The sequence below is a fragment of the Spermophilus citellus genome, assembly GCF_964194105.1.
Source record: "Spermophilus citellus genome assembly, contig: SCAFFOLD_228, whole genome shotgun sequence".
In the NCBI taxonomy this organism is placed as follows: Eukaryota; Metazoa; Chordata; class Mammalia; order Rodentia; family Sciuridae; genus Spermophilus; species Spermophilus citellus.
The window spans coordinates 228,113-255,777 of record NW_027672977.1 but is presented as its reverse complement, the minus strand read 5'-3'; the positions used below and the strand labels follow the sequence as shown (position 1 = coordinate 255,777).

The window sequence follows — 27,665 nt, the reverse complement described above, 5'->3', positions numbered from 1 at the left end:
TCAACAACTGGTATATATTTTGGCCTCAGATTTGGCCAATATTTTCTGTTTTCTCTATTTCAATAGCATTCTAATGCAAATTGTCCTTATCACTAACAGGATCAAATAAATTTTCAGACTACTCATCAGCTTTTCACAAATGACCTGAGCAGAGACTCACAGCATCACGTTTTTTGCAGGAGCACATCATAAATTGCTGACATCCTCCTCCAAGGTTGTTTGACACACTCCTTAAAGACAAGAAAATCTGACACCTTTTAGACTGCCCTGGACCAGGTGGTAACGTGTTCTTCACTTATCAGTTTCACTTGAGCTCCCCAATGACATCATCTATAAAACAGGAATTCCTCCACCAAAAGTCTCTGAAAAGACAGGCACGTTTAGCACCTTCATAGACTCCTGCACAAAAAAAGCTTTCACAAACTCTTTATGATAAGGACATTATGGCCACTTGTGATGACTATCAATTACTGAGGGTTCCTAGAGCAGGAAGCTTCTCCTCATGGACCTTGCTATATTATTATTTTTTAAAACCATACAATTGATTTTTATTGAAATGGTGAATTTTACAGAGTTCCTGAATTAATAAATCATGCCTGAGAATCCAAAGAAGAAAACAATATAATGGACAAGACCATCCACCCATAATATGGTTTATTAAAACTTGGTTCCTAATGCATTTTTCTTGGAGGTACTGGGAATTGAACTCAATGGCACTCAACCACTCAGCCACCTCCCAGCCTTCTTTTTTATTTATTATTTGAGTTACTTCTTAGAGACGGTATCACTGAGTTCTTTACTACTTGTTTTCCAGGGAGGCCACCTTACAAATCACAACCCTTGGGCTAAGGTTGTGGTTCAGTGGTTGACAATGTGCCTAGCATGTGTGAGGCACTGGGTTTGATCCTTAGAAAAAAAAATTATATATATATATATATATATATATATATATATATATATATATATATAAATTTTTAAGAAAAATTAAAAGATGGGCTGGGGATGTGACTCAAATAGTAGTGTGCTCACCTGGCATGCGTGGAGTGCTGGGTTTAATCCTCAGCACCACATTAAAAATAAAATAAAGATGTTGTGTCCACTGAAAACTAAAATAAATAAATAAATATTAAAAAATTCTTTCTCTCTTTAAAAAAAAAGTGATAAAAAAACACCATCCTCCTGCCTCAGAATCTTGAGCCACTGGTATTTCAGGTGTATGCCACAGCATGTGGGGATTCTCAAGAATTTTGCGAATTTCAGAGTCTTTCATAAAATTTTAACAATAGTGGAATCTAAGCCTGCTGCAAGTCTTTAAAACTTCTAGTACACTGTACCATTAAATAAACCTCTCCATGTTTATCTCAGTTTGTTTCACATAAGCATCACACTATAAAAGTCTGTGAGAAAATGCATTCATGAAGGAAAATATGTGCTTCAAGGTCCAAGAGGTTACTTGTTATTATGTTTGGCCCCCAAATTATGTCTTTGGAATGACAAAGAATATTTTAATTCTCATTTAATCATTGTACATTCTCACTATTTGCTCAGCTACAAACCCAAATCCATCAGAAGGTAGCCATCCACCTGCCAGCTCACATGCCAACACTATTGTCCAAAAGGGACAGGCAGGTCCTGTCAGGAGATTCTGGAGCCCTCCTAAAAGTGTTGATTCCTGCACTGATGTCCTCACCAAGACTGAACTCCTACAAAGAATGCCCACATCCCACGACAGCTGCATTCACTCCAGTCCCTCACACTGCCCAGGAGCAAGCCTGCAACTACTGCCTTTGAATTTATTACAAAAAAATCCAGACTGCGTCAAGTGCTCACACACCTCTATGCAATATTTCTACTAAATCAAAAACGTAAAACTAGGAAATTGCCACACTGACTCATTAGCTGCAAAGAAAGGTTTTGGAAATCTTGGGAAGCATTCAAAACTATTTTTTAAAGAAGAAGTTTTTCTGGATGGCTTAGGCTGTATTTATCAAAAACAGAAGGGCCACAGTGCACTCTTTTGGCCTTCCACTCCAAATGAACACCGAGACACAGCAAAAGGCTGGAACAGAGATAGTAGTGACAATCAACCCATCTTTGGCATGGTGGCAAACTTCAATATTTGGCCACAAGTATGTAAGGAACTCTTACCAATGATCACACAAGATCCATGATACCTGAATAGGTTGTGGGTGAGGTTTTGCTCAGGAGTCTTTGAATCCTTAGGACAAGTAACTAAATCCTTTAGCCTGAGCAGAAACAGCCCTCTCCACAGCAAGTACTGCACAATATCACCTGACTGGAGGCTGCAGCTTTATTAGTGATGTAGGACACATAAGGCTAGACACCCAAGGAATGTTCCAGGAGCACATTGATTAGCTGCAGGGTTCTGAGGGGTATCACTTAATATTTTTTGGATCACTGCTTGGAATTTCATTGATCTTCATTTACATCCAGTGGGACAGGGATGGAGGTTTATATTTTTTGTAGGGGTATACAAAAAGGTGTGTTTTTGTTGTTGTTGCTGTTTTGATTAGTTCACAGAAAGTGCTTTGTGTACCAATTGAAAGATTGGTCAGAGGTCTTCCAAGCTTTGCCACAAAAGCAGAAGTCTGTGTTATAACCCACATTGAGATCTTTGCAAAATCTTTTCCTGACATTCTGTTGAAAGAAAATTATGGTGAAGGTCTCTTGATAAGCTTATTTAAGATTATTTTGTGGAGAAGGGAGTGTCACTATATTAGGACATCAGACGGATGCTCCTTACCAAGCCTTTGGTAATGTAGTGTGTATTAAGAAAACCATCACACAATTTTTTTCCAGGGCTACTGAGGTACTCCAAAACACAGAGAGAAATCAAGCCTGGGTTTTCTGGCATATTCCACCTAAGTATTATTCATGGGGAGAAAACCTAAGTTGGATGTAATTTTTTTTTGAAAAAAAATTCACCGGTATAAAAGACCTTTAAGAAGGAAGAGATTAGCTGCAATTGTGGAGGAAACACCTGCAGAGCTACATCTGCTGATGTGGTTATCAGTGGGGTAAACACTCACAGCAGCAGCAAACTCACCGCCTGAGCTACGGAGCGTTCAGTGCTAGAATGCCTGCCTAGCATGCACAAGGCAGGATTCGGTCCCCAGAACTGGGAAAAGAAAAGAGAAAGCAACTCAAGTATAGGGCAAAATATATTTTGAGAAAGTGCCTCTCTAAACAATATACACAAATGACATTATTTTATAATGCTCTTTAATGTGCCTCCATACAGCACAATACATGAGCCTTAGAACAAGCACAAGTGACAAGAGTGGTGGTCCCAGAATCATCAACAGATCAATAAGCAATCAAGGAAAAGGAAGAGGCCAGCCGCAGGGTACACAGACACATTCCTATGGTCCCAGCTGCCAGCATCACCCCATCTCAAAAAATAACAATTAAAAAGACCGTGGAGAAACTCAGTGGTAGCGCACTCCTGGGTGAAATCTGAACAAAGAAAGAGAGGAAAGAAGTTCAGAAGAGCTGTTTCACCAATCTGTACCAAAGGCTGGAGTGGAGAGGCCTAAACTAACCTACTCAATATGTAATGAAACATTAGACACAAAAGACTTAAAATACAGGAAAATGGAATCTAACAATAAGAGAGATTTAACCCAGGAAAATGGAATCTAACAATAAGAGAGATTTAACCCAGGAAAATGGAATCTAACAATAAGAGAGACTTAACCCAGAAAAACATGTAGCTTTCAAATCTTCATGCTGATGCAATGCTCCTCTCAAACCCAGGGTGCAATTTTGTTACCTCTGAATAGATTAAAAAAAAGAAAGAAAGAAAAAATAAATGAAGACACACACACCATTTTCACACACCTACAGTGGTTATCGAAAAATAAATAAATAAAATGAAATAAAATAAAATTTTCCTCAAGTGTGAACAAGTTCAAATGGATCTGAAACAAGCAACGTTCTCACCACATTTCTACATACAGAGCTTTTCTCCAGTGTGATTTCTTAAATGCTGTTCAAAGGGACCTGGAAAGTTGAAAGTGTTACTGCAATTTTTAAAGATAGAAAAAGGATTTTCACAGATGTGAATTCTTTTATACCTTTGGAGAAAACTCCGAAAGCTTAATACTGCCCCACATGGCTTATCCTCAGCATTTTCTACAGTATGAGTCCTTTCATACAACTGAACAAAACTAGAATGGCTGAACCCTTTATATTTCTTACTTGCATAGGATTTATTCTTTTTATTCCAAAACAATATTCCCAGGCCTTAGGAAAAAATGAGAAAACTAGAAGATTTCCCACATTTCTCACATTCACAGGGCTTCTCTGCATGAGTGTTTTCATATATAAGAAAGGAAACAAAGCTGACAGAATGTTGCAAATCCCCCAAATTCAGAGGGTTTGTTTTTCAATGTGAGTGAAATGGCTTTGAAGGCAACAGGGAAAATGGAATGATTTGTGATATTTTTCACATTTAAAGAGTTATTCAGTTGGATGTGGTGGTGTATGCCTTTAATTCCTGAGACTCAAGAGGCTGATTTTGAATAATCAATGTTGGAGGCTAGCCTCAGGACCTTAGGAAGACCCTAAGAAACTCAGCAAGTCCCTGTCTCAAAATAAAAAGTAAACAGGAACTGGAATGTAGCTCAGTGGTAGAGCACCACCAGACTAAATCCCCAGTGGATTGATTGATTGATCGATCTCTCTCTCAAACACACACACACACATACACACAAACACACACACACATTTTCAGCAGTGTGAGCCTCTCTTGTCTTTGAGGATGACATGAAATATTGATTTACCATATTTCACATTCAAAGGGTTTTTCTCCAGTAAACTTCCTACATGTATATGCGTGAAACAGTAATAACAGAAGAGTTTACCAATTGTTTTCATGCATACAACTTCTATGCAGTATGTGTTCTTTCACATGTGTGAAGCAGACAAGATGTGGCAAAGGCTTCTCCATGTTGTTGACATTCATTGGGCTTCTCTCCAGTATACATTCTTCCATGTCTGTGAAGGTCACTGGATCTAGCAAAGGCTTTGCCACACTGCTTACATTCTTAGGGCTTCTCTCCAGTATGAGTTTGTTCATGTAAGTGAAGGTAAGAGGACTGAGTGAAGGCTTTGCCACACTGCTTACATTTATAGGGCTTCTCTCCAGTATGAGTGTGTTTATGCATCTGAAGGTAAAAGGCAGTAGTGTAGGCTTTTCCACATTGTTGACATTCATAGGGCTTCTCTCCAGTGTGTGTTCTTCCATGTCTGTTAAGCTGATAGGATGTAGCAAAGGCTTTTCCACATTGTTTGCATTCATAGGGCTTCTATCCAGTATGTGTTCTTCCATGCTTATGAAGCTGACGGGATGTAGCAAAGGCTTTGCCACACTGCTTACATACATAGGGCTTCTCTCCAGTATGAGTTCTTTCATGTATGTGAAGGTCACCAGTTCTAGCAAAGGCTTTGCCACACTGCTTACATTCATAGGGCTTCTCTCCAGTATGAGTTCTTTCATGTCTGTGAAGGTCACCAGTTCTAGCAAAGGCTTTGCCACACTGCTTACATTCATAGGGCTTCTCTCCAGTATGAGTTTGTTCATGTGAGTGAAGGTGAGAGGAATGAGTAAAGGCTTTCCCACACCACTTACATTCATAGGGCTTCTCTCCAGTATGAGTTCGTCCATGTATCTGAAGGTAAGAGGCAGAAGTAAAGGCTTTTCCACATTGTTCACATTCATAGGGCTTTTCTCCGGTATGCATTCTTCCATGTATGTGAAGATGACGGGATGAAGCAAATGTTTTTCCACATTGTTGACATCCAAAGGGTTTCTTTCTAGTATGTGTTCTTCCATGAATCTGAAGGTAACTAGATCTAGCAAAGGCTTTTCCACACTGCTTACATTCATAGGGCTTCTCTCCAGTGTGTGTTCTTCCATGTCCTTTAAGATGATGGGACCTAGCAAAGGCTTTTCCACATTGTTTGCATTCATAAGGCCTCTCTCCAGTATGTATTCTTCCATGTGCACGAAGCTGAGAGGATGTAGCAAAGGTTTTTCTGCATTGTTTGCATTCATAAGGCTTCTCTCCAGTATGTGTTCTTCCATGTGCACGAAGCTGAGGGGATGTAGCAAAGGCTTTTCCGCATTGTTTGCATTCATAAGGCTTCTCTCCAGTATGTGTTCTTCCATGTGCATGAAGCTGAGGGGATGTAGGAAAGGCTTTTCCACACTGCTTACATACATAGGGCTTCTCTCCAGTATGAGTTCTTCCATGTGTGTGAAGGTCACCAGATCTAGCAAAGGCTTTTCCACACTGCTTACATACATAGGGCTTCTCTCCAGTATGAGTTCTTCCATGTGAGTGAAGGTCACCAGATCTAGCAAAGGCTTTTCCACACTGCTTACATTCATAGGGCTTCTCTCCAGTGTGTGTTCTTCCATGTCCTTTAAGCTCATAGGATGTAGCAAAGGCTTTTCCACATTGTTTGCATTCATAGGGCTTCTCTCCAGTATGTATTCTTCCATGTTTATGAAGCTGACGAGATGTAGCAAAGGCTTTGCCACACTGCTTACATTCATAGGGCTTCTCTCCAGTGTGAGTTTTCTGATGTATTCTAAGTAATCTGGGATAAGCAAAGTCTTTCCGACATACCTTACATTTGAAATGTGCATTCCCTGTGTGTGTGATCCTGTGCTTTTGAAGACTTGTGTGTGAGATAAAGTTTTGTCCATCTTGTTTACATTCATAGAGTTTCTCTCCAGAATGAGTTCTTTCATGTCTTCTAAATAAAGAGGAGAAATGAAAGGCTTTCCCACATACTTCACATTGCAAAGGTTTACCTCCACTGTGTGTTATCATGTGTCTTTGAACACCTGGGAGAGAAGAAGAGGCTTCACCACATTGTTGACATTCATAGGGTTGCAACCCAGTATGAGTTTCTTCATGTCTTTGAATGTCATTGGAACAACTGATGACTTTCCCACATACTGTACTTTCATATGGTCTATCTCCAGTTTGCAACAACATTTGTGTGTGAACACTTTTGAGAGAAACCAGAGATTTCCTATATTGTTTAAATTCACATGGCTTCTCTTCACATTCCTCATGCTTGTAGTATTTGTGTCCAGAGTGAGATGTGATGTGCCTATGAAGGAATGAAGGACATATGAAATCTTTTGCACACATAATGAAGTCACATGGATTTACTCTATTAAAATTTTTCTTTGTTTGATTAAGAATTGGAATCGATTTGAAGGTTTCCCCACACTATTCTGTGGGGAAAGTTTGAAGTTTACCATAGGACTTCTTTGAAGAATAAGTGACCAGCACATAATTGATACCTAACTCATTCACAGTTTTCTATTTATTTATAGGTCTTTACATTTCTACTAACATCAGGTAAAGGCTAGATTTTCTGACTTGTTAAAGTTGCCTGAAAATAAAGAGATTGAAAGGAAACAATCCTTTGCAACACAGCTTCTCTATGGCTATTATTCACATAGTCATATTCACATAGGCAATTTCATAGTACTTTTTGCATGTCAAATACTTTGAAAAGACTGAATACCTGTTACAGATAAGTATATATTTCTGGTAAAAAATATTATAAGAATAAATACATTTCAAATCATGCATACTTCTTTTTTTTCTTTTTTTTCTTTTTTAAAGAGAGAGTGAGAGAGGAGAGAGAGTGAGAGAGAGAGAGAGAATTTTTAATATTTATTTTTTAGTTCTTGGTGGACACAACATCTTTGTTGGTATGTGGTGCTGAGGATCAAACCCGGGCCGCCCGCATGCCAGGCGAGCACGCTACCACTTGAGCCACATCCCCAGCCCTATGCATACTTCTTCGGTTGGTTTGCTTTAAAAATTATATGACAGTTCTCACATTCCCTCACGAATTCCTCTTGTGAGTACAGTTACCTTAGGTTGCTTCCAGAGTTTTCAATCTGATCTTCAGTGGTCTTGTCTTCCCACTTGTTTCCTAAAATGAGAGAACATAACAATCTTTATGAATATTTAGGAGCTAGAAATGCTTTGCCAAATTGTAGGTGACATTTATGCTTCAATAATTAACCAACTGATTTCCTTTTCACCTTCTACATAAATGACCAAAATAAACATGAGTTCTCTATTTGATTAATTTTAAAACCAACATTATTACCTATAGAAGCCAGGTTTCTGAGGACTTCCAGCATCACATCTCTGTAAAAGTTCTTCTGGGAAGTATCCAGAAAAGCCCACTCCTCCTTGGTGAAGTTCACAGCCACATCCTCAAAGGTCACTGAGATCTAAAATATCCCACAAATGTATAGTGGAGGCCAGGAGAGAATGACAGCATGAGAAATCTGCACTCAACATGCATGATGTTCACATGATTCCCTGGCCTCCTGATTAATTCCATGATTTGGTCCATCAAATCTTTACTGCACTCAATTTCTTACACCCATTCCAACACTAGAAATTGGCTACTCAGAAGGCAAACATCATACCCTTCCTTTGGTGAGTTCACAGGAAGTAAGACAGGCTCCCAGATGACTCCTAACTTCTTTAAGGGTTTCACCTCAAATACATGTCCTAGAAATGTCCTGTGTGGTACAGAGCTAATATAAGCACTTCTGATAGTACTTATATTTAGAAATGAAAGGTGATGAGTAGAAAAATGCAGGAATCATGAAACTAAGCATTTGAGAGAGATTCTGCCAACTACAGTGGCTCTCTATACCTACAAAGTTAATATAGGCAACATGGTATTTACTGATGTCTTGTTTCCTCTGAAAGTCTATTGTTCCATACTTAAAGAAATGCCTAGAACCAGCCCCCACTCCCACCCTCTGGGCATGGGGTCACTAAGGAGATTCCTTCATAGACAACATTTAGACAACATTTCACACAGGTGGTCACAATGTGTTAACTGGAGATTAACTCATTCTGTGTGATTACACTAAGAACAACTAGAAGTTTGCAGGTACTTTACTCCAGAACAAATTTAGTCAACTAGCTTACTATTATATGACCAAAACAAACATGAGTTCTCTATTTTATTAATTTAATTTATTTATTAATAAACACAGCAATTTGATAATTTCTTGTGGTTACTGTCAAAGCAGAATGGGGTAAGTGGAAAGCTGGCACGTGTCGTAGAAATAACATTATAACCCAAAAATGTCACCATGGGCTGGAGATGTGGCTCAAGCGGGAGCGCTTGCCTGGCATGCGTGCGGCCCGGGTTCGATCCTCTGCACTACATACAAAGATGTTGTGTCTGCCGAATACTAAAAAATATGTAAAAAAATTCTCTTCTCTCCCTCTAAAAAAAAAAAAAAAAAAAAAAAAATGTCACCTAGTCCAAACAACAGCCTTACAAAGTTTTATAACTCTCAAAACAATCTTCTTAATAAACAGCAGGCACTATTTTTCTAAGTCTCACAGCAACAATGAATGTCCAATGATTGTCAAACTCTTCTTAACGGGAGCCAGTTCACTACCATAATGTACAGTCATGAGACACATACCAATGTTGTGCTCAAGAACATTTTGATCAAGGTTGGGCCACATATGCAATGGCTGTCTGGTGAAAGAGATTCATTGTGCCTGTAGCAATGGTGGTGCAAACAAACCTAAGGCAGAAGCTCTTCCAGTGTGTGGTAAAGCAACACGTTTGTAGCCCAGAATTCTGAACTATCCCACACAGTCTGCGTGTGAAAGAGGCCACCATTCACATCTGTAAGCATGCTATGATGTCTGCACAGTGATGGAACAGACAAAAAGAAAATGTCCCTGCCACTTACACAGAGGCATACTCAAGGACTGAAACCATACAGAACCACCCCAAACAATGAAGAACCCACAATTACCCTCAAAGACATCAGCCCAACTCTGTCAGGAAAATGATGCAGACAGGAGGGCTTCATAAACCTTCAACCAAATGGGAAGCACACTGAGGTCTCAGGGTCACAGCAACATTCTACAGGACATAAAACACACCCCTACAAGTGCACCACCAGTGAAATCCCATGCACCACCAGTGAAATCTCAAAGAACATGAGAGATAAAGCAGAAATCAGATCAGAAGAAACTGAAAAGCCTCCAGGGAAAGGGACATGAAACACAGGGCTCTGAAAAGATACAGGACAAAGAGGTGACTCAAGAGAAAAGGTGACCATTTTGAAATAAAAAAATGTAAAAGTCCATCATAGGAAATTCATAGAGAACACCAGAGGTGGCGCTGTATTGGTATCTAAGTCATCCCACACACATTTCAGAAAAGAACAGATAAAAGCAACCAATAAAACTGCTGCTTAAGAAAACCAGAGAAAGAAGAGCAAGGTAAACCTAAATTAACCACAGGTAGGTTGCCGCAGTCTGGCTGGGCACAATTCAGGAGCCACGTGTCAAAAGAAACGAACTTCATTTATAGAACCACACATGCCAAACAAAAAAGCTCCTCAGGAAAAACCTTCAGAGACCAACTGCCACCACCAGCTTCCCACAAGCCTCTCAACCTCCCCCACTCCTCCTGCTCTTGAGGCCGATTGGCTAGGTCGCATGGGTGGAGCAAAAAAGTCCACCAATGAGCAGCTCCATAGTCTGAAAGGGTGGGAAAACAGCCCAATGAGCATCACCGCAGAGGAGCCAATCAGCTAGAAGTTGCTGGGGCCGCTGTGAGCCAATCATCAGCTGGCAGTCTGAAAGTTTGCTGGGGCCCCTTCGGCTGTGGCTCTCAACATCTCCCCCTCTCTGTTTAAACAACAAGCATGTGGCTTAGGGACCGTGCCTGCCTTAGGTTGTCAAATAGTACATATGGTCCTTACCCGTTATCTTAGGTTGGTACCATTGCAATTGGATCTTACACGTCACTGACTACCGGTCCAGTATACAGCCACACCTGTGGATAGGTCTTTGTACCAGCGGGGGGGTGAGGTTCTTTTCCTCAACTCTGTTGGCACCCAAATTTTAGCTGAACGATCATGACAAGCAGAAGGGAGGAAGATACACCAAGCCAATTGACGGCTCCTTTTGGAAAAATTGTACCACCGATAACATCATCAGCAAAAATACCCCAACACTACCACAAGTCGCTGCACCAACAGATAGTTCACAATGCATACAGGTGAGTTCACAATGCATACAAGTGATACATAGTCCAGGCAAGTTCTGCAAGCAGTTCAGTGATGGCTATTGCAGAAGCTGTAGATTGGTTTTATCTTTGTCTTCACTGGCACTGGGATGAAGATAGGAATTCTGGCAATAATGGCTAAAGAAAAAATCACGTAACATTCCAGAAGGTACTAAAATAAAACAATTTTCTTAACAATTTACGTTGTCTTCACTGGCACTGGGATGAAGACAGGAATTCTGGCAATAATGGCTAAAGAAAAAATTATGTAACATTCCAGAAGACACTAAAAGAAAACAATTTTCTTAACAATTTACATTATCTTGAAGAGAATTATTAAATATAATGAAAAGGAAAGGTGAAAGTAAACAAACAGATCTGTTAACCTCCTTTTTTGTTCACATATTAAAACAATTCTCAACAGTTGTTTACCCAATCTAAAATAAACCATTTAAATCACGTTAAGAAAAAAAGAATATTTGGATCCATTTTTTCATGAGCGCTCATCATATATGATATATGGACATACGTACATACAAACATACAACATAAAACACAAGTGTGCACACAACTAATAACATAATAATAAAGGCCTTATAACTTTTTACAGGTGAAATCTCCATTGTAATGTTTAAAAACTCTATAGTCAAAAAATAAAACTGATCAGCAAAACATTAACCTAGGTCTGTATGAGCTCAGAAAAACAAAATAGAACTTCATGATGTGGGAAAGGGCAATACTAAAATAGATATTGAAAAAAGCATCCTGGTTCTGTCGCAGATGTAAGGGTAGCAAAACTGGAGTTCTGGATATCAGCTGTTATGGATTTGAGCCAAATCATCTTCTTTTTGGTCTGTAGAAATCGCTTTAGTTAGGGCTGGGGATGTGGCTCAAGCGGTAGCACGCTCGCCTGGCATGCGTGTGGCCCGGGTTTGATCCTCAGCACCACATACAAAAACAAAAGATGTTATGTCTGCCAAGAACTAAAAAAAAATATTAAAAAATTCTCTCTCACTCTCTCTCTCTAAAAAAAAAAAAAGAAAAGAAATCGCTTTAGATAATCTCTCTGGAATCCAAATCAGCTGCTGTTCTCCCTGTGGAAACACATAAACAGACCCCCCGACTCCAGACAATTACTGGGTCAGGACCTTTCCATTGTCCTGTTAGAATATCTTTCCAAAGTACCTTGGGCTTATGTACATTTTTTGGACACATATACCTTTCTACAGCACTAAGCCCTGATGAATCCAAATTTTAAAAGTTTAGAGTAAAAAGGGTTATTTTAAGTTTAACTTTGGGGAATATATACCCCTTCCCAATTCCTTCTTTTTGCTTTAATCAGTAGATTTTAATAGTTTGATGAGCTCTTTCAACTATGCCTTGTCCCTGTGGATTGTATGGGATTCCTGTTATATGAGTAATGCTAAATGTTGAGCAAAATTGTTTAAAAGAGGTAGAAATATAACCAGGAGCATTATCTGGTTTTAACTGTTTTGGAACGCCCACAGTGGCAAAATTTTGTAAGCAATGAGCTATAACATCTTTAGTTTTTTCTCCGGCATGAAGGGATCCCACCAAAAATCCAGAAGAAGTATCAACTGTAACATGCAAATATTTTAATTTTTCAAATTCTGGCAAGTGTGTGATGTCCATCTGCCAAATATGGTTAGGTATCAGTCCTCTAGGATTGACTCCAAGATTTACTTGTGGTAAAAAGGTCACACAATTTTGACATTGTTTTATTATTTGTCTAGCTTGTTCCTTAGTTATTTTAAAATGCTTTTGTAAAGTATTAGCATTGACATGGAACCTTTTATGAACATTTATAGCTTCTTCTAATGTAGAGAAAATATGTATGTCATTTGTAGTTTTATCTGCTAAATCATTGCCCAAACTAAGGGCTCCAGGCAATCCTGTATGTGCCCTGAATGGATCTTTTCTGTCCCAGATTAGACTTTGTATAGTGGAAAGCAAAGAGAAAACAGTAGAGGAAGGGGAAATCCTACCAGCATCTTCAAGGGATACTATAGCATTAACTATATACTGACTATCGGAAAATAAATTAAATACAGAATCTCTAAACATCACAAAAGCTTGTAATACTGCATTCAGCTCTACCTTTTGAGCTGATTGTTTGGGTACTAAAAATGTAAAAGTTTGATCAGGTGTAACTATTGCTGCTGTACCATTATTTGACCCATCAGTGAATATATTTGGAGCATTCATGATAGGTGTTTTCCTTGTCATTTTTGGAAAAATTACAGGATGCAATGACCAAAGGACAATAAAGGATTAGATGGTAAGTGGTTATCAAATGAAACATTAGATTTGCACATGATTATTGCCCAAGTATTTAACTCATTAGCTAACTCATCAATTTGATTCATAGTATATGGAGTAATAATTTTATTGGGAGAAATTCCAAACACTCCCTTTGCTGCTTTTATTCCTTTGAGTATTAATTGTCCTACAGCCTCAGGATACCTAGTAAGAATAGTGTTAGGAGAATAAGATAAATGTATCCATAATAATGGACCTTCTTGCCAAAATACTCCTGTAGGAATATTTTTTGTTGGTAGTACAATAAATAATAAAGGCAAACTTATATCAATTCTATCCAAATGCATATTTTCCATATATGTTTCAATGATTTTTAATGCCTTTCTTGCTTCAGGCATTAACATTCGGGGTGAATTTGGATCTGATGGACCTTTTAGGATATCAAATAAAGGTCCCAGTTCTCCTGTTGGAATACCTAGATAAGGCCTTATCCAATTTATGTCTCCTAATAACTTTTGAAAGTCATTAAGTGATTTCAGTTGATCTACTCCTATTTGAATTTTTGGTGGACGGACCATGGTTGAGGATAATAGAACTCCTAAATAATTAATTGGAAAATTTAATTGTACTTTATCTATTGCTATCTCTAGATTATAATTTTTTAATAAATTTGTAAGTGTGGCATAACATTCTAGCAATGTGTTTTTAGCTTTGTGTGCTAATAATACATCATCCATATAGTGAAATATTTGTAGTTCAGGATTTTGATTTCTAAGTGGCTGGATTACATTGTTAACATAAATTTGACACATAGTTGGGCTGTTAGCCATCCCTTGAGGGAGTACTTTCCATTCATATCTCTGATCAGGACCTTCATGATTTAGTGCAGGGATAGTAAATGCAAAACCTGGACTATCCTCAGGATGAATTGGAATTGAAAAAAAAAACAATCTTTAATATCTATAACTAAAACATACCAAGTTTTTGGCAAAGCAGACAATTGAGGAATCCCCGATTGAGCAGGTTCCATAATAACCATCTCATTATTAATGGCTCTTAAATCTTGCAATAATCTCCATTTACCAGATTTCTTTTTAATGACAAAAATGGGAGTATTTTGTGGAGATACAGAAGCTTCTATATGTCCTTCTGCTAATTTTTGTTTGACCAGGTCATGGGCTGCTTGTATCTTTTCTTTAGTCAGGGACCACTGAGGAACCCATACTGGTCTTTCTGATTTCCAAGTAATTTTTATTGTCTCAGTGGCCTTTTCTGAAAAATCCAACCCATGTCTGTCCATTCCTTGATCTATTTGTATTGGTGCTGCTATACCTTGTTCTTGTTTTTCTAATATTTTTCCTTTCCTAAAACCTTGTCTAGTCAAAATAGTGGGTGAATTTTTGTTGATGTTATTTGTTAATGTCAAACCTAATTGATCTAGGACACCTCGTCCCCATAAATTTATGGGAAGATGATCCAATACATAGGGCTGTATAGTTCCTTCACATCCTTCAGGATTCTTCCAATCTAATACAATTGCACTTCTATGGGGATTAGTCACCACTCCTAGGCCTCGAAGCATTTGAGTGGCTTGTTGTAATGGCCAATGTTTTGGCCATTCTTGACGACAGATGATGCTAAGGTCTGCACCTGTATCCAGTAGCCCATTAAATTCATGTCCTTGAATATTTAGTTTTAGCATGGGGCGAGAATCTAAATTTAAAGAAAGCATAGCCCAATCTACACCTGTGGAGCCTAATCCCTTGGAACCTCTTTCTACAGTATGACTGGAAAATTTATCATGTAGGCTGGGTATTATTAGTAACTGTGCTATTCTATCTCCTGGTGAAATTATTGATATACCCTTTGGAGGACTGGCTATAATATTTATTTCGCCTTCATAATCAGGATCAATTACCCCAGGACTTATCATAAATCCTTTTAGAGAAGAAGAGCTGCATCCCAATAATAAGCCTACTGTTTCTTTGGAAAGAGGTCCTTTTACCCCTATGGGAATGATTTGAACTCCCATCTCTGAAGTTAGTACGGATCTGGCAGGCGCAGATATCCAACCCTGCGCTCCCTCTGGTTTGTCTGATGAGGGATCTGATGGACAATGTGTCCTGGGCACTACCCTGATGGGGTTGCTGGGTTCCTCCAGTGCTCCGTATATTTGTGGTTTTGGGCCGCGGAGCATTGGGTCCCCCTGTCCATTTTTTGGCAATGGAGCCCGATGCCTTTCTCCATGATATCATGGATAAACACCTGGTCCTTGTTCATTTTTTGATAATGGAGTACCATGTATGGTGTTTTGAGAACGGCATTCATTAGCCCAATGTTTCCCTCTATGGCATTGTGGGCAAATACCCAGTATTCTACTCCTTTGATACCTAGTTTTGTTAAACCCTCCTCCTATGGGGCAATTCCTTTTAAAATGTCCTGTTTGTTCACAATTGTAGCATGTTCTTGGCCTGCCATCTAAAGCCTGTTTTACTGCAGCTGCCACGATTTGCCCTTGTTCATTAATGTCTCTGGCATCTAAAGCCTGTTTTACTGCAGCTGCCACGACTTGCCCTTGTTCATTAATGTCTCTACATAATTTAATATATGTGTTTAAATCTTCATGTTTCCATGGTCTAATGACTTCTCTGCATCAATGATTAGCTTGCTCATAAGCCAGTTGTTTTATGAATGGCATTGCTTGTTCTTTATTCCCCAAAACTCTGGTAGCTGTTTGAATAAGCCTATCTACAAATTCAGCATAAGGTTCATTAGCTCCTTGTATTACCTTAGATAATTGACCTTGTAAACCTCCATGCCCTTGTAATGTCTTCCATGCCCTAACCACATCTGCAGAAATTTGTGCATATACAACAGGATCATATGCAATTTGTTGCTGCTGATCCTCATAAGGTCCCTTTCCTAACAACATATCTAGATTTCTCTGAGGATAACCAGCTGCTCCATTTTGCCTAGCCATCTCCTTGCAAAATTCCTCATTGGCAACCTTCCATAACAGGTATTGTCCTCCATTTAGCACAGCTTTACACATATTAGCCCAATCTGCTGGCGTCATGTTCAAGTTGGTAACGGATTCAACCATGTTTACAGTGAAGGGGGCTTGAGGACCATAGGTTGTTACAGCCTCTTTTAGCTGCTTCGCTTTTTTGAAATTTAATGTGTGGTGAATTCACTGCCCTCCTGCCTCAAATACAGAGCATGTTAATATTTGAGATCCTGTCTCAGGATCCCAACTATCTATTGCGGGGATTGGGTTCCTCCCAGCATATGGAATTGGCCTTGATGGTTGGTCACTTATGTCCTCTGGTGATAGAAAGGTGTTAGTAGCAGTCTCCTGTAGAGGTGGTGCTGTTGGTTGGACACTTACACCCTCTGGTGATAGAAAGTTGTTATTAGCAGTCTCCTGTTGTAACTTTCCCCTGATGGCTTTTTCTGCTTTACACTTTCTTTCTCTGACTAGCTTAAGAGGCCTTTGGACTAAGCAAACAAGATATGAACATCCACAATGGCAATGTGTCAACTGGCAGAGTCCCTGGGCTTTTCTTTTCTATTCTTTTTAAATCTTCACCATGATGGTTCCATTGTGATATATTCAACAACTCCTCCTTAAAAAGCCATGGGCTACATTTTTGTATTGTATCAATGTATGCCCTGACTGCTCTTGATTTTACTGGGATGCCTCCTTCCTCTAACAATTTACTTAACACTCTTTCGGTTTGTTTTTTACTAATTTCTGATCCCATATTTCTACTATAATACAACCCAACAAGATGACGCCAAACAAAACCAAGATAGAATGAAATAAAAATGGAACAACAACAAATCATTATAGCCTTTCTATCCTCCTGACATGTGCATCCGTCCTTTCTCCCTATCTGTTCCTCAGACGTAAATAGTTTTTCCTCAGATGTGAGCGGTTTTTCTTCCATCTCACTCAACTCCAGGGACAGGCAACTTAAAACAAAAGTGAAGCAAAATAAAAGAAGAGTCTTAAAATGGCTACCCATCCTCTCACCCTGCCCTCAGGGGAAGCAGTTTACCTTATCACTTACCCTCAGTCATTCCCCGTGTGGCCCACCAAATGCCGCAGTCTGGCTGTGCACAATTCAGGAGCCACTTGTCTAAAGAAACAAACTTTATTTTTATAACCACAAAGGCCAAACAAAAAAAGCTCCTCAGGAAAAACATTCAGAGTCCAACTGCCTCCACCGACTTCCCACAAGCGTCTCAACCTCCCGCACTCCTCCTGCTCTTGAGGCTGATTGGCTGGGTCACATGGGCGGAGCCAAAAAAGTCCCTGAATGAGCAGCTCCGTAGACTGAAAGGGCGGGCAAACAGCCCAATGAGCATCAACGCAGAGGAGCCAATCAGCTAGAAGTTGCTGGGGCCGCTATGAGCCAATCATCAGCTAGCAGTCTGAAAGTTTGCTGGGGCCTCTTCGGCTGTGGCTCTCAACAGTAGGTAACAGAGAAAGTGTTGATGAAACAACACTCAGGAAATCCGCAGTCTACAAATCAAGTTCTTCATGAAGGTCAGCATCACTGATTAACTGACAAAAGGCTAAGAATACAGAAGACAGGGACTGGGGTTGTGGCTCAGTGGAAGACAGTTTGCCTAGTGCTTGGGAGAAACTGGGTTCAATCCTCACTGCCACATAAAAAGAAAGAAATTAAAAGTGTAAAATATACAATAATATTAAAGAAAACAATGAGGACTGAAAACCTACAAACAGATTTAAAAGTGTCATCGTCAACAATGCATTGGGACTTCAGATTATCATATATGTGCTTGACACAAATTAGACAACTTACAGAAACTGGACCATTTCTTTGAGAGAGACAATCTCCTACAACTTATACACAAGGGGAAATACACAAAACAGATGAGCCCATGGCTGCTGAGAAAAACAGACTCAGTAACTAATTACTTCCCAAAAAGGCAAGGCAAGGCTCTGACATCTCAAACAGGCTTCCATGAGACACATAAGAACTGCTACCAATTTTCTACTTTGTTTCCAGAACATAGAAGCTGAGTTAACACCTCCTAAGTCTTCCTGACGCATAAGTTACCATATTATCCAAATTAAAGGGATGAAGAAAAGTATTAAATAGAAAAGAAAACTATGAATGGTGCTCATAATCATAAATGCAAAACTTAATCATAAATGCAAAAAACTGTACAATTAAGTCATCACACTCCAAATGTCTATGCAAATGATGTGAAAATTATGGGCACTGGAACACTTACTGCAGTGACTACAGCAGCCATATCCACAACGGCCCAAAACTAGATGCAAGGAAGATGCACCTTTCAATACTGAATGGACAAGCTGAAGTTTAACCACACCAAAGAGCATCACCCAGAAAATGAGCTCTGCAGCCTGAAAAGATACAGCACCCTTAAGGGCAGACTGGTAAGTGAGAGAAGCCAGTTTGAAATGGCCAAGTGCAGTAAGATTCCAAGTCAAGAACATTCTGGAAAAGACAACATTATAGATGCACTAGCAGAACTGATGGGTGCCAGGGACTTAGGGAGCAGAGAGGGAGGAAGGAATGAGGAGGAGTGATGAACAGGTGGAACACAGGATTCCCAGAGCAGTGAAACTCTTCTGTATGACATTATCTTGTATACGACGTGACACACACAATCACATCACAAGGAAGAGGAACCCTAAAGTAAAGGATGAACTTTGGCTTATCCTAAATGTTGCATCATCCATTCTCTTTATCAAATGTTCAACACGGGTCTCGTAACTAACAAACACCCTACACCAATGCAATATGTTGAAAACAGTGGAGACTATCAGCTGGAGAGAAGGCGTATTTGATACTATGTGTAATGGCATATTTAATTGTCTCCTTGTTTGGATTAAAGGATGCCGATGATTAATGAGATTCTGGGTATGTCCATGAGGGTGTGTCTACAAATGATGGGCATATGGGATAGTGAGCCAAACTGGAGAACCTCCTTAAGCTAGGCAGCACCATCCAATAGGATGATGTCTTGGGTGGAACAAAATTCTTCACTCTCCCAAAGTGGACTCTGCCAGTGATTCTCTAGTGAGTTTCCAGAATCTTTGGTCTGGACTAAGGCAGCACCATTGATCCCCCTTGTTCTGAGGCTTCAGCCTCTGGGACTCTGCAGCTTCTACTTCTCAAGCTCTCCAGCCTGCAGATGGCCACTGTGGACATCCACCTTCGGGTCAAGTAGGCCAATCTAATGAATCCCCTTTGATAATCATACTTCCTCTTGATACTTTTCCTCTAGAGAACACTGACTAAAACTATGTAAGCCTAAAATTGCTCATAAAAACAAAGTTTATCTAATAAAGAAGTAAATAAACTACCAAGCCATGAAGTTTAAAAAATGTATACATAAGAAACAATATGATATGCTAAATACCTTTTTTCATAATAATGCAAAAAATAAAGCAAAGAGGAAGAGTCATAGTTACAAATTTCAAAATATGAACAAAAGCAAGAAAACTGATTTTCAATACTATTTTCATCTGGAAAGAAATTGGATGGTAAGTCTTCAAAACTCATTCCAACTGCTGGTGTAGTGGTGTGCACCTGTAATTTCAGCCTCTAGGGAGGTCAAGGCACGGAAATGGCAAAAGTTTGAGGCCTGTCTCAGCAACATAGCAAGACACTCAGAAATTTAGTGAGACTGGTCTTCATCAAAAATAACAAGGGGGTCTGGGACTGTAGCTGAGTGGCACACCACTTGCTAACATGTGTGAGGCACTGGGTATGATCCTCAGCACCACATAAAAATAAATAAAATAAAGGTATTCTATCCATCTGCAACTATACAAAATAAAAAAAAAAAAGAAAAAGAAAAAATAAATAAATAAGAAGGGCTGAGGATATGCTCAGTGGTCAAGTGCCTGTAGGTTTATTCCCCAGTAAAACACGTGCCCACCTCCAGAACGTTGCTCAGAAATTGAAATTCATTTCTGGGAGCTAACTAAGCATGAGCAAGTCCATGGCATCAATTCCCAGCACTCAATAAGTAAGCAAATAAATAAACAACAGTCTACAATACTAATTCTCTTGGGCTAGAGAGTAGTGCTTGGTAAAATACATGTAATGAGAGATAAAAATTATTATAATACAAAAGGCACACAATTAGAGGCATAAAAACACAACAAAATCAGTGGAAAGACACCACACTTTCTCACAAAGAAGACTGAATGTTCCCATGATCTAAACTCTCTGAAAAAACACTGAGTGTTTCAGTAAATTCTGTGAAATTTAGGGCCCGGTTTACTGTATTTTGGAGGTAAACTTAAGACAAACTACATCTAAAAATTTAAATAGTTGGGTTGGGATTCTGGCTCAGCAGTAGACTGCTTGCCTAGCACATGAGAGGCCCTAGGTTTGATCCTCAGCACCACATAAAAATAAATAAATAGGTATGGTGTCCAACTACAGCCACAACAAAAAATACTCTTCAAAAAATTGGAAATAGTAAACTGTATCTAAGACCAGACAAAATGTTGTACAAGACAGAGAGAATAGAGAGAGCATTTGTGTTACTCCCAAATTTCGTAAGCTAAAAGGCTAGCTCCCAAAGGGTTGGCCCTATGAGGAGGCAGTTGGGAGGGAACAGGAATTAGGTGACATGGTGAGGGGATCAGCACCATTATTTAGACACATAGATCTCTCCTTTGCAGAAAACAGGTGTCATTTACTCTTTCACTGATATTCAGTGATTAAATGATTACAGTTGGGTATTCAAGCTATTGCCAAAATTGTCCTTAAAATTTACAATGAAGACGGGTGTGGTGGTGCATACCTGTAACCCCAGTGGTTCAGGAGTCTGAGGCCCTAGAAGATGTAGCAAGACTCTGTCTCAAAACAAAGAATCTAAAAGGGGCTGGTGGTTAAGCACCTCTGATAACAAAAACCACACAGTTAGCATGAACCTGCCAAGTTCAGACAACAACAGTGAAAAACTGTTGTCCTTTGTCAAATTCATCACCTTGTGAAGGACAGACACAAGTTTCCATGAAATCACATTCATAAATTTATCCGCAACTATTTTTGTAGAATTGGACTCAAATTCTGCAGCAATAATGCAAGACAGAGTTTCTCTGTATCTTACGTGGTATTTTGGAATCGAGGGTTGGATTTCAATTTGAAACCACTGAAAAGACAAATCTGAATCTTACAAACTTTCTACACATGCTCAGATGTAGCAAAAGGTAAATTAGGCAATTAGATGTTTCCTTTTTCTATTTTTCTTTTTTGTTTGATGCCCCCGAGATTAAACCCAGAGATATTACTACTGAGCCACATCCCCAGTCATTTTTATATTTTATTTTGAGACACAGTCTTACCAGGTTGCATAAGGCCTCGCTAAGTTGCTAAGGCTGTCCTCAAATTTGCAACACTCCTGTCTCAGCCTCTGGAGCAGGAAGGATCACAGGTGTGCACCACTGTATCTGGCTGTAAGCTGGGATTTTTAACAAAAAAAAAGGTGGATTTTAACCCAACTCTCTCTTGCTTCTTTAATAATAGTCCATCCCATTTGGCTCTGAATAAATTAACCAGGGCCTCAGATAAGTGAGCATATCATTTCAAAGTGATACACAGAAAGCTTTGGTGCTGAGGGAGCACAGATGTGTCAGGCTAAAGGGGCAGGGAAGGTCCCTGACAGCTGGGACATGCTTCCTCCTGGTCTTGCTCATGGAAAGCATCCAGGATCACCCTCCCAGGCACCTGGACCATGACTCCAGTCTATGAGGCTTTTCTGGTTTGCACAGCTCTGCACTGGGGTGGGTGGTCCTCATGCTCCAGGAGAGATTTTGCTCCTTCACACCATGAGAGACTAAAAGGGCAGGAGTCACTGCTCACCTTGACCCTCAGCACCAGCATCCACAGGCCGACTGTCCACCTGTCTCCAAACAATGGGAATAGAGCTTGGGAAAAACAAGGTCCCAAGGAAGTAGCTGTTTAGATGAGGCCTTTTCCAGGAGATTACTTAGCCCAGGGGCCCTAGCAGCTTCCCTGAGAGCCTGCCCCCCACACATCAGGCTGCCCTCTAGGGGGAGCTGACCCAGGGCCTGAAATTCTGTTCACCCTGCAAGACACAGGGCAGTTGTGGGCACTCTGTGGCAGCTCCAGGAGAGGACAGTGGCTAAGGACATGGGACTCTGGGAGGTGTCCAAAAGGAACCTCTGCCAAAGAAATCTGACATGGTGTCTACACCTAAGGAAGATCAAAGAAAAAGCACAAGATTTTTACAGCTGTGAACTCAAGTTCTCTATACAGTTGCATCTACATCAAAGAATCTTCAAAGTACTTGACTTTGGCTAACTAGACCACCATGAGGGTGGAAAGGCAGGGTTCTGTATGGAGAGCAAACATTATCTTGGGCTATCTTAAGCCCTTTAATAGCCAATCATCTTAATTTCTGTATCGGACCACAATCTCAAAACTTCTCAGAATATATCACTCGCCTTACCAGACGTCTCCAAAATCTACCAAAGCTCACAATGCAGTAACAGACATACAGAAGATATTTTCTTTGTTTTTTCTGTACCCCACCAATCTGATGTTCCTACCAATGCAATTGGTTAATGCACTGATACACAGTTTCTTTTATAAAAGTTCATGGAGGCCAGGCACAGTGGCACACAACTGTAATCCCAGCAGCTTGAGAGGCTAAGATAGGAGGATTGCTAAATTCAAAGCCAAACTCAGCAACTTAGTGAGATCATGTCAGAAGATATAATATAAAAAGGGCTGGGGATGTGGCTCAGTGTTTAAGTGCCCCTGGGTTCAATCCCTGGTATGAGGAAGGAAGGAAGGAAGGAATTAAGGAAGGAAGGGAGGGAGGAAGGGAGGAAGGGGAAGGAAGGAAGGAAGGAAGGAAGGAAGGAAGGAAGGAAGGAAGGAACATAAAGAAGAAAAAGAAAGAAAAAAAAGTGATTTAATCTCTTCCAGGGAGGGACACACACATCATTCAGGGTAACTTGAATCCATGTTCCTTAGTATGATAATTAATATTTGGGTTAAAATGAACTATTTTCTGTAGCTGGGGTTGTCGATGCCTTTAAACCCAATAGATTGGGAAGCTGAGGCAGGAGGATCACAACTTTCAGGCCAGGCTGGGCACCATAGCCAGATCCTTTCTGAAAATCATACTGAAAAGAGCTGGGGATGAAGGACAGTCAAGGAATCAGACATTATTATAGTGGCATCCCCTTTTTTCACAGAAAATTTTAACTGGGTTTCTCCAGAAATCTTCACCATGGCTAATTTTAGGACTGTCAACAAAAGAGTGTCCACAAAAAAGTTCAGTGTAGATAAACTTCCTATTTTTGTGTTGCCCTATTTTACTGGGCTGCTAGTCTGGAAGAAATCAGCACTCCAGGTGCTGGACTCCCCCTTACTAGTTTTTACACACTTGTATCCAGTATAGTAGTTTGTAGAAATGTGCAAACAAGGCCTCTGGCCTTGAGCTGGGTTTCAGAGAAGTCACCAACTGGGCTCCATGGTAACAGCTGGTGGGGGAGGAAAGAAAGGGGAGAAGCTCTCCCCTCCTCAGGTGCTGTCATTGAAGGGTTAACTTGGCCAGAACAGAGAAAGAAAAAGCTGCTTTTATGTGTGTGATGTGACAACTTGACTATGGTGACTCCACTTTGTGAACTCAGCCATGACACTCAAAAAGCTCATGAGTGGGGCAGTTTGTAATCTTTTGTTCATGAAAATTCCCCAAGAACACAGAATGATCTATGGGGCCAACTGGAGACTAACTAACCACAACTTTCAGGCTTGCTTATGTTGCCTGAACCCCCAAACTTCCCTTTTGTGGTTTTTGTGCTTAAATATGGAGCCAACTGAAGGCAGGGGCACCACTCTGACCATCTCATTCTTTCAAGAGCAGAGTGTCTGACACTGGCCAGCAATAAAGGCTTAACTGGAATGAGACTGTGTGGTCTGAGAGTTATTTGGGGGTCCCGGTATTACAATGTGAAATCTGAGCCCCTCCCCTTACATGGTGGGTATAAAATTCTGAAACCACCTGAACTCGGGGTTCAGGGGATGGATGGATTGATTACAGCAAAAACAGTGCCCTCTGAGACTGGCTGCAGCCAGATAAAACTGTTTACAGCTACCTTCAGTGCCCTGCCTCCTTTGTCCCTACATCATTATTACCCTGTGTGCTTACCTAACTATAGGACTGGTGTGACTCTACATCATGGACTCTCAGAAAAGGGAGCAGTTATACTGTATTGATGTAGCCCAGGATTCCATATCCCTGGGATCTATAAACAACCCCCTTATTCCCTTTAAAGCAGTTATTCTGACCAAACACAAGGAAGTGTTAAGTGATTATTCTTGCCCCTCAAGGATAATATTCACAAATAGAAAACAAATGCTTTCAAAAGTGTTGTTCTTGCCAGGGACATTGGCACAGGCCTGTAACCCCAGTTAAGCGGGAGGCTGAAGCAGGAGGATCACAAATTGGAGGCCAGCCCAGATTCCAACAGAAGGTGAAGGGAGGAAGGGAGGGGGGAAGGGAGGGGGGAAGGGAGGGGGGAAGGAAGATTGATTAATTCTTTCCAATATTTCACCAAGCGATAATGACAATTAGCAGACTGTGTCTATTTGAAACGCGTGGGAAGAAGGAATGTCTGGCTGAGCTGTGAGGTGGAGGGAAGGTGGCCTTTTAGAAGGCAGGAGGCGCCTGCAATATGGAGGACCTCCACTGGGTGAAGCTCCACTGAAAGAAGGAAGGTGCATTTATGGTCCTGCTTCCTACACGTTGGGAAAAGTGAGTGTGGGCCACAGGTAGGGATCAAAGGGGACACCTGGGACCTGAGCCTCCCTTTCAAACCCAGGGAACCAGGGGACAGGGGACAGGGCCCAGGGCCACCCTACAGCAGCAACTCCGCGCGCCACTCAGCTGCTCACCCTCCCGCCGGGCTCCAAGGCAAGTGCTGACCGCCTACCTTCAGTGAACTCACCATTTTTGGCTTCTCTGGTGACCTGGCGTCCTCTGGAGGAACCTCCGGGCACCCGAGATCCCCGAGAACACTGGCAGCACAGTCACCTGAGTCCCTGGAGCAGAGAACGCGGGGCCTGGAGCAGGAGTAGCCCAGTTGGTGAGGAAGAAAAGCCCGCAAGCTTGAAGAAGCCCGCCCTTCCCCTCCCTCTGCGCACTGATTGGACAGTTCCCCCCAGCGACCCAGATGGATGGCCTCCAGGCCCGCCTCTGGATCGTGACTGACAGCTAACATCATCCAATCACAGGCTGAAATTGGGTAGAGTGACAGATTCTGGCCCCAGCCCTTTTCAGGAGTAGCTTCCAGGCTGTGCTGGGAACTAATCCAGGTGGGAAACCTTGGCTTAGCCTCTGCCACAGAGGTGACACAGGCCGCTGAGCTAGGCTTCAGCCATAGAGTGCTTTCCGAACATGGCGAGGCCCTGGGTTTAACCTCAACACAAAAACAAAGCACAGCTTCTCCTGGAGGCTGAGGCTGGAGAAGCCCAAGGTCAGGTCAGCACCTGCAAACAGTGACACCATGTCTTCAAATAAAATGAAAAGGGTGGGGATGGAGCTCAAAGGTCGGGGTCAAGCCCCATTGGGTTTATTCCCCAGTGCCTTAAAAAAGAAAGAATGATATTTTATTATATATTATATATAATACATATATTTTATATATTTTGTATATATAAAATATATATCATATATTTTTATAAAATACATATAATATATTATATATTTTTATATATAAAATATGTATTTTATATAATATATTCTATATATAAAATAGATATTTTATATAATATGGTTTATATATATATAATATATTTATATGTATATATAATATATATATATAATATATATATTTCTCACACCAAGTACATCTAATCAGAATATTATCTATAATATATTATATATATTATATATATATATATATATATATATATATATATATTTTTTTTTTCCCCCAGCTGATGCGACCTCAAGTGACTTAGAAAGACACAGTCTCCAAATTTTTGAAACACTTTTTAAAGATATCATATATATGACCCATATATAATATCTAAAAATGAAAACAATTTGAAAACTATTCAGTAATTCTCCTCACCTCCTGGCCTCTGTTGCTTTGATGAGGCTCCTGATCTATGAAAGGAAGGAACTGGGGTTGGCTCTGATGCCCAAAGCTCCCTCCCAGCAGAAAGGGTGGGGGAGGAAGGAAGGCAATCCTTTAGGTCAGCAATGTGCGTTGGAAATAAAATGGGTGCTTTGTGCTTAGTGTCGATGTTCTACTTCGACTGTTAGGAAGTCTTCTGCAGAGACGTGACTCTGGTGACCCCACAGGTCTGGTCAGGTGTTCACCCAAAACCAAACAGAAAAGGTTATGATGCAAAGCAGGAAAGAAACTTTGACCAGTGCAGCTACACCAGGAAGACAAGGAAACCCTGTCCTTACCCTGTCTTCACATGCTGACAAGGACTTTGAGGTTTTTGTAGAATGGGTAATCATAGGCATGTATGGATAGGGGAAATTGAGTCTAGGATTTAGTATTATCTGTAGGATTTAAGCTTCAGGCATCTGTGGTCTTATAACTTGTCTGTGAGTTCACGCTCACTTGCCCCCTGGAAGCATGTCAGTCTATTGCAAAGACTGACCTCACTTTGTCAGGAGGAAGTCCCCCTCCAGTGTATTCTTTCCATGTCAAGGTTTTCAAGAAAAGCCACAAGCCCTAGGAAGCAACATACCCCCAGGCGCTGACCCAGCACTCTCAGCATCCTGGGTTTCAACTGATACTTTAACCAGAAAGAAATCAAAACCCTGCTCAGCTGGGCCCATTAACCCTGCATATAAACCATAAAAAATTGCCACTTGGGGCCAATACTGCCTGTCATGTCTATCCCCCTCTTGGAAATTAAGTACAATTTTTTTCTCTACTCTTAAGTTGGGCTTTGTGAAGTCTTTCACATCCTGCTCACTGGCCCAAGTTCATTCTACCTATCAATATTGCCCATGGACTAGGGGGGCTTATTGGGTAAAAAGTCATATTTCTACAGGTGTGGAAAAGTGGACACATAGTTGCCCAGGGCTGAGAATTGAATTCCAGGTGCCTTTATTGTCCCCCATGGTAGAGACTGAATGGAGGGCAAGGCACTTTGCCACTGAGCATTGCTTTTATTGTGGTTCAAAAAGGTGGGTGTGAGCATAACTGTAATAGGCCCGAGAGAATAACTCCAAATGGTGAC

The 27,665-nt window shown here is 40.5% G+C and overlaps 1 protein-coding gene across 1 annotated transcript; it reads right to left on the bottom strand.

Annotated features, from left to right (window-relative positions):
• Positions 1-304: 304 nt before the first annotated feature.
• On the bottom strand, positions 305-25,678 carry LOC308640297 (uncharacterized protein; the record flags this gene model as incomplete). Its single annotated transcript, XM_081312247.1, has 5 exons — positions 305-399; positions 6,845-7,149; positions 7,929-7,989; positions 8,170-8,296; positions 25,406-25,678. The coding sequence occupies 5 exons, from the start codon at positions 25,676-25,678 to the stop codon at positions 305-307; spliced, it is 861 nt and encodes a 286-aa protein (XP_081168373.1).
• Between the last annotated feature and the right edge of the window lie 1,987 nt (positions 25,679-27,665).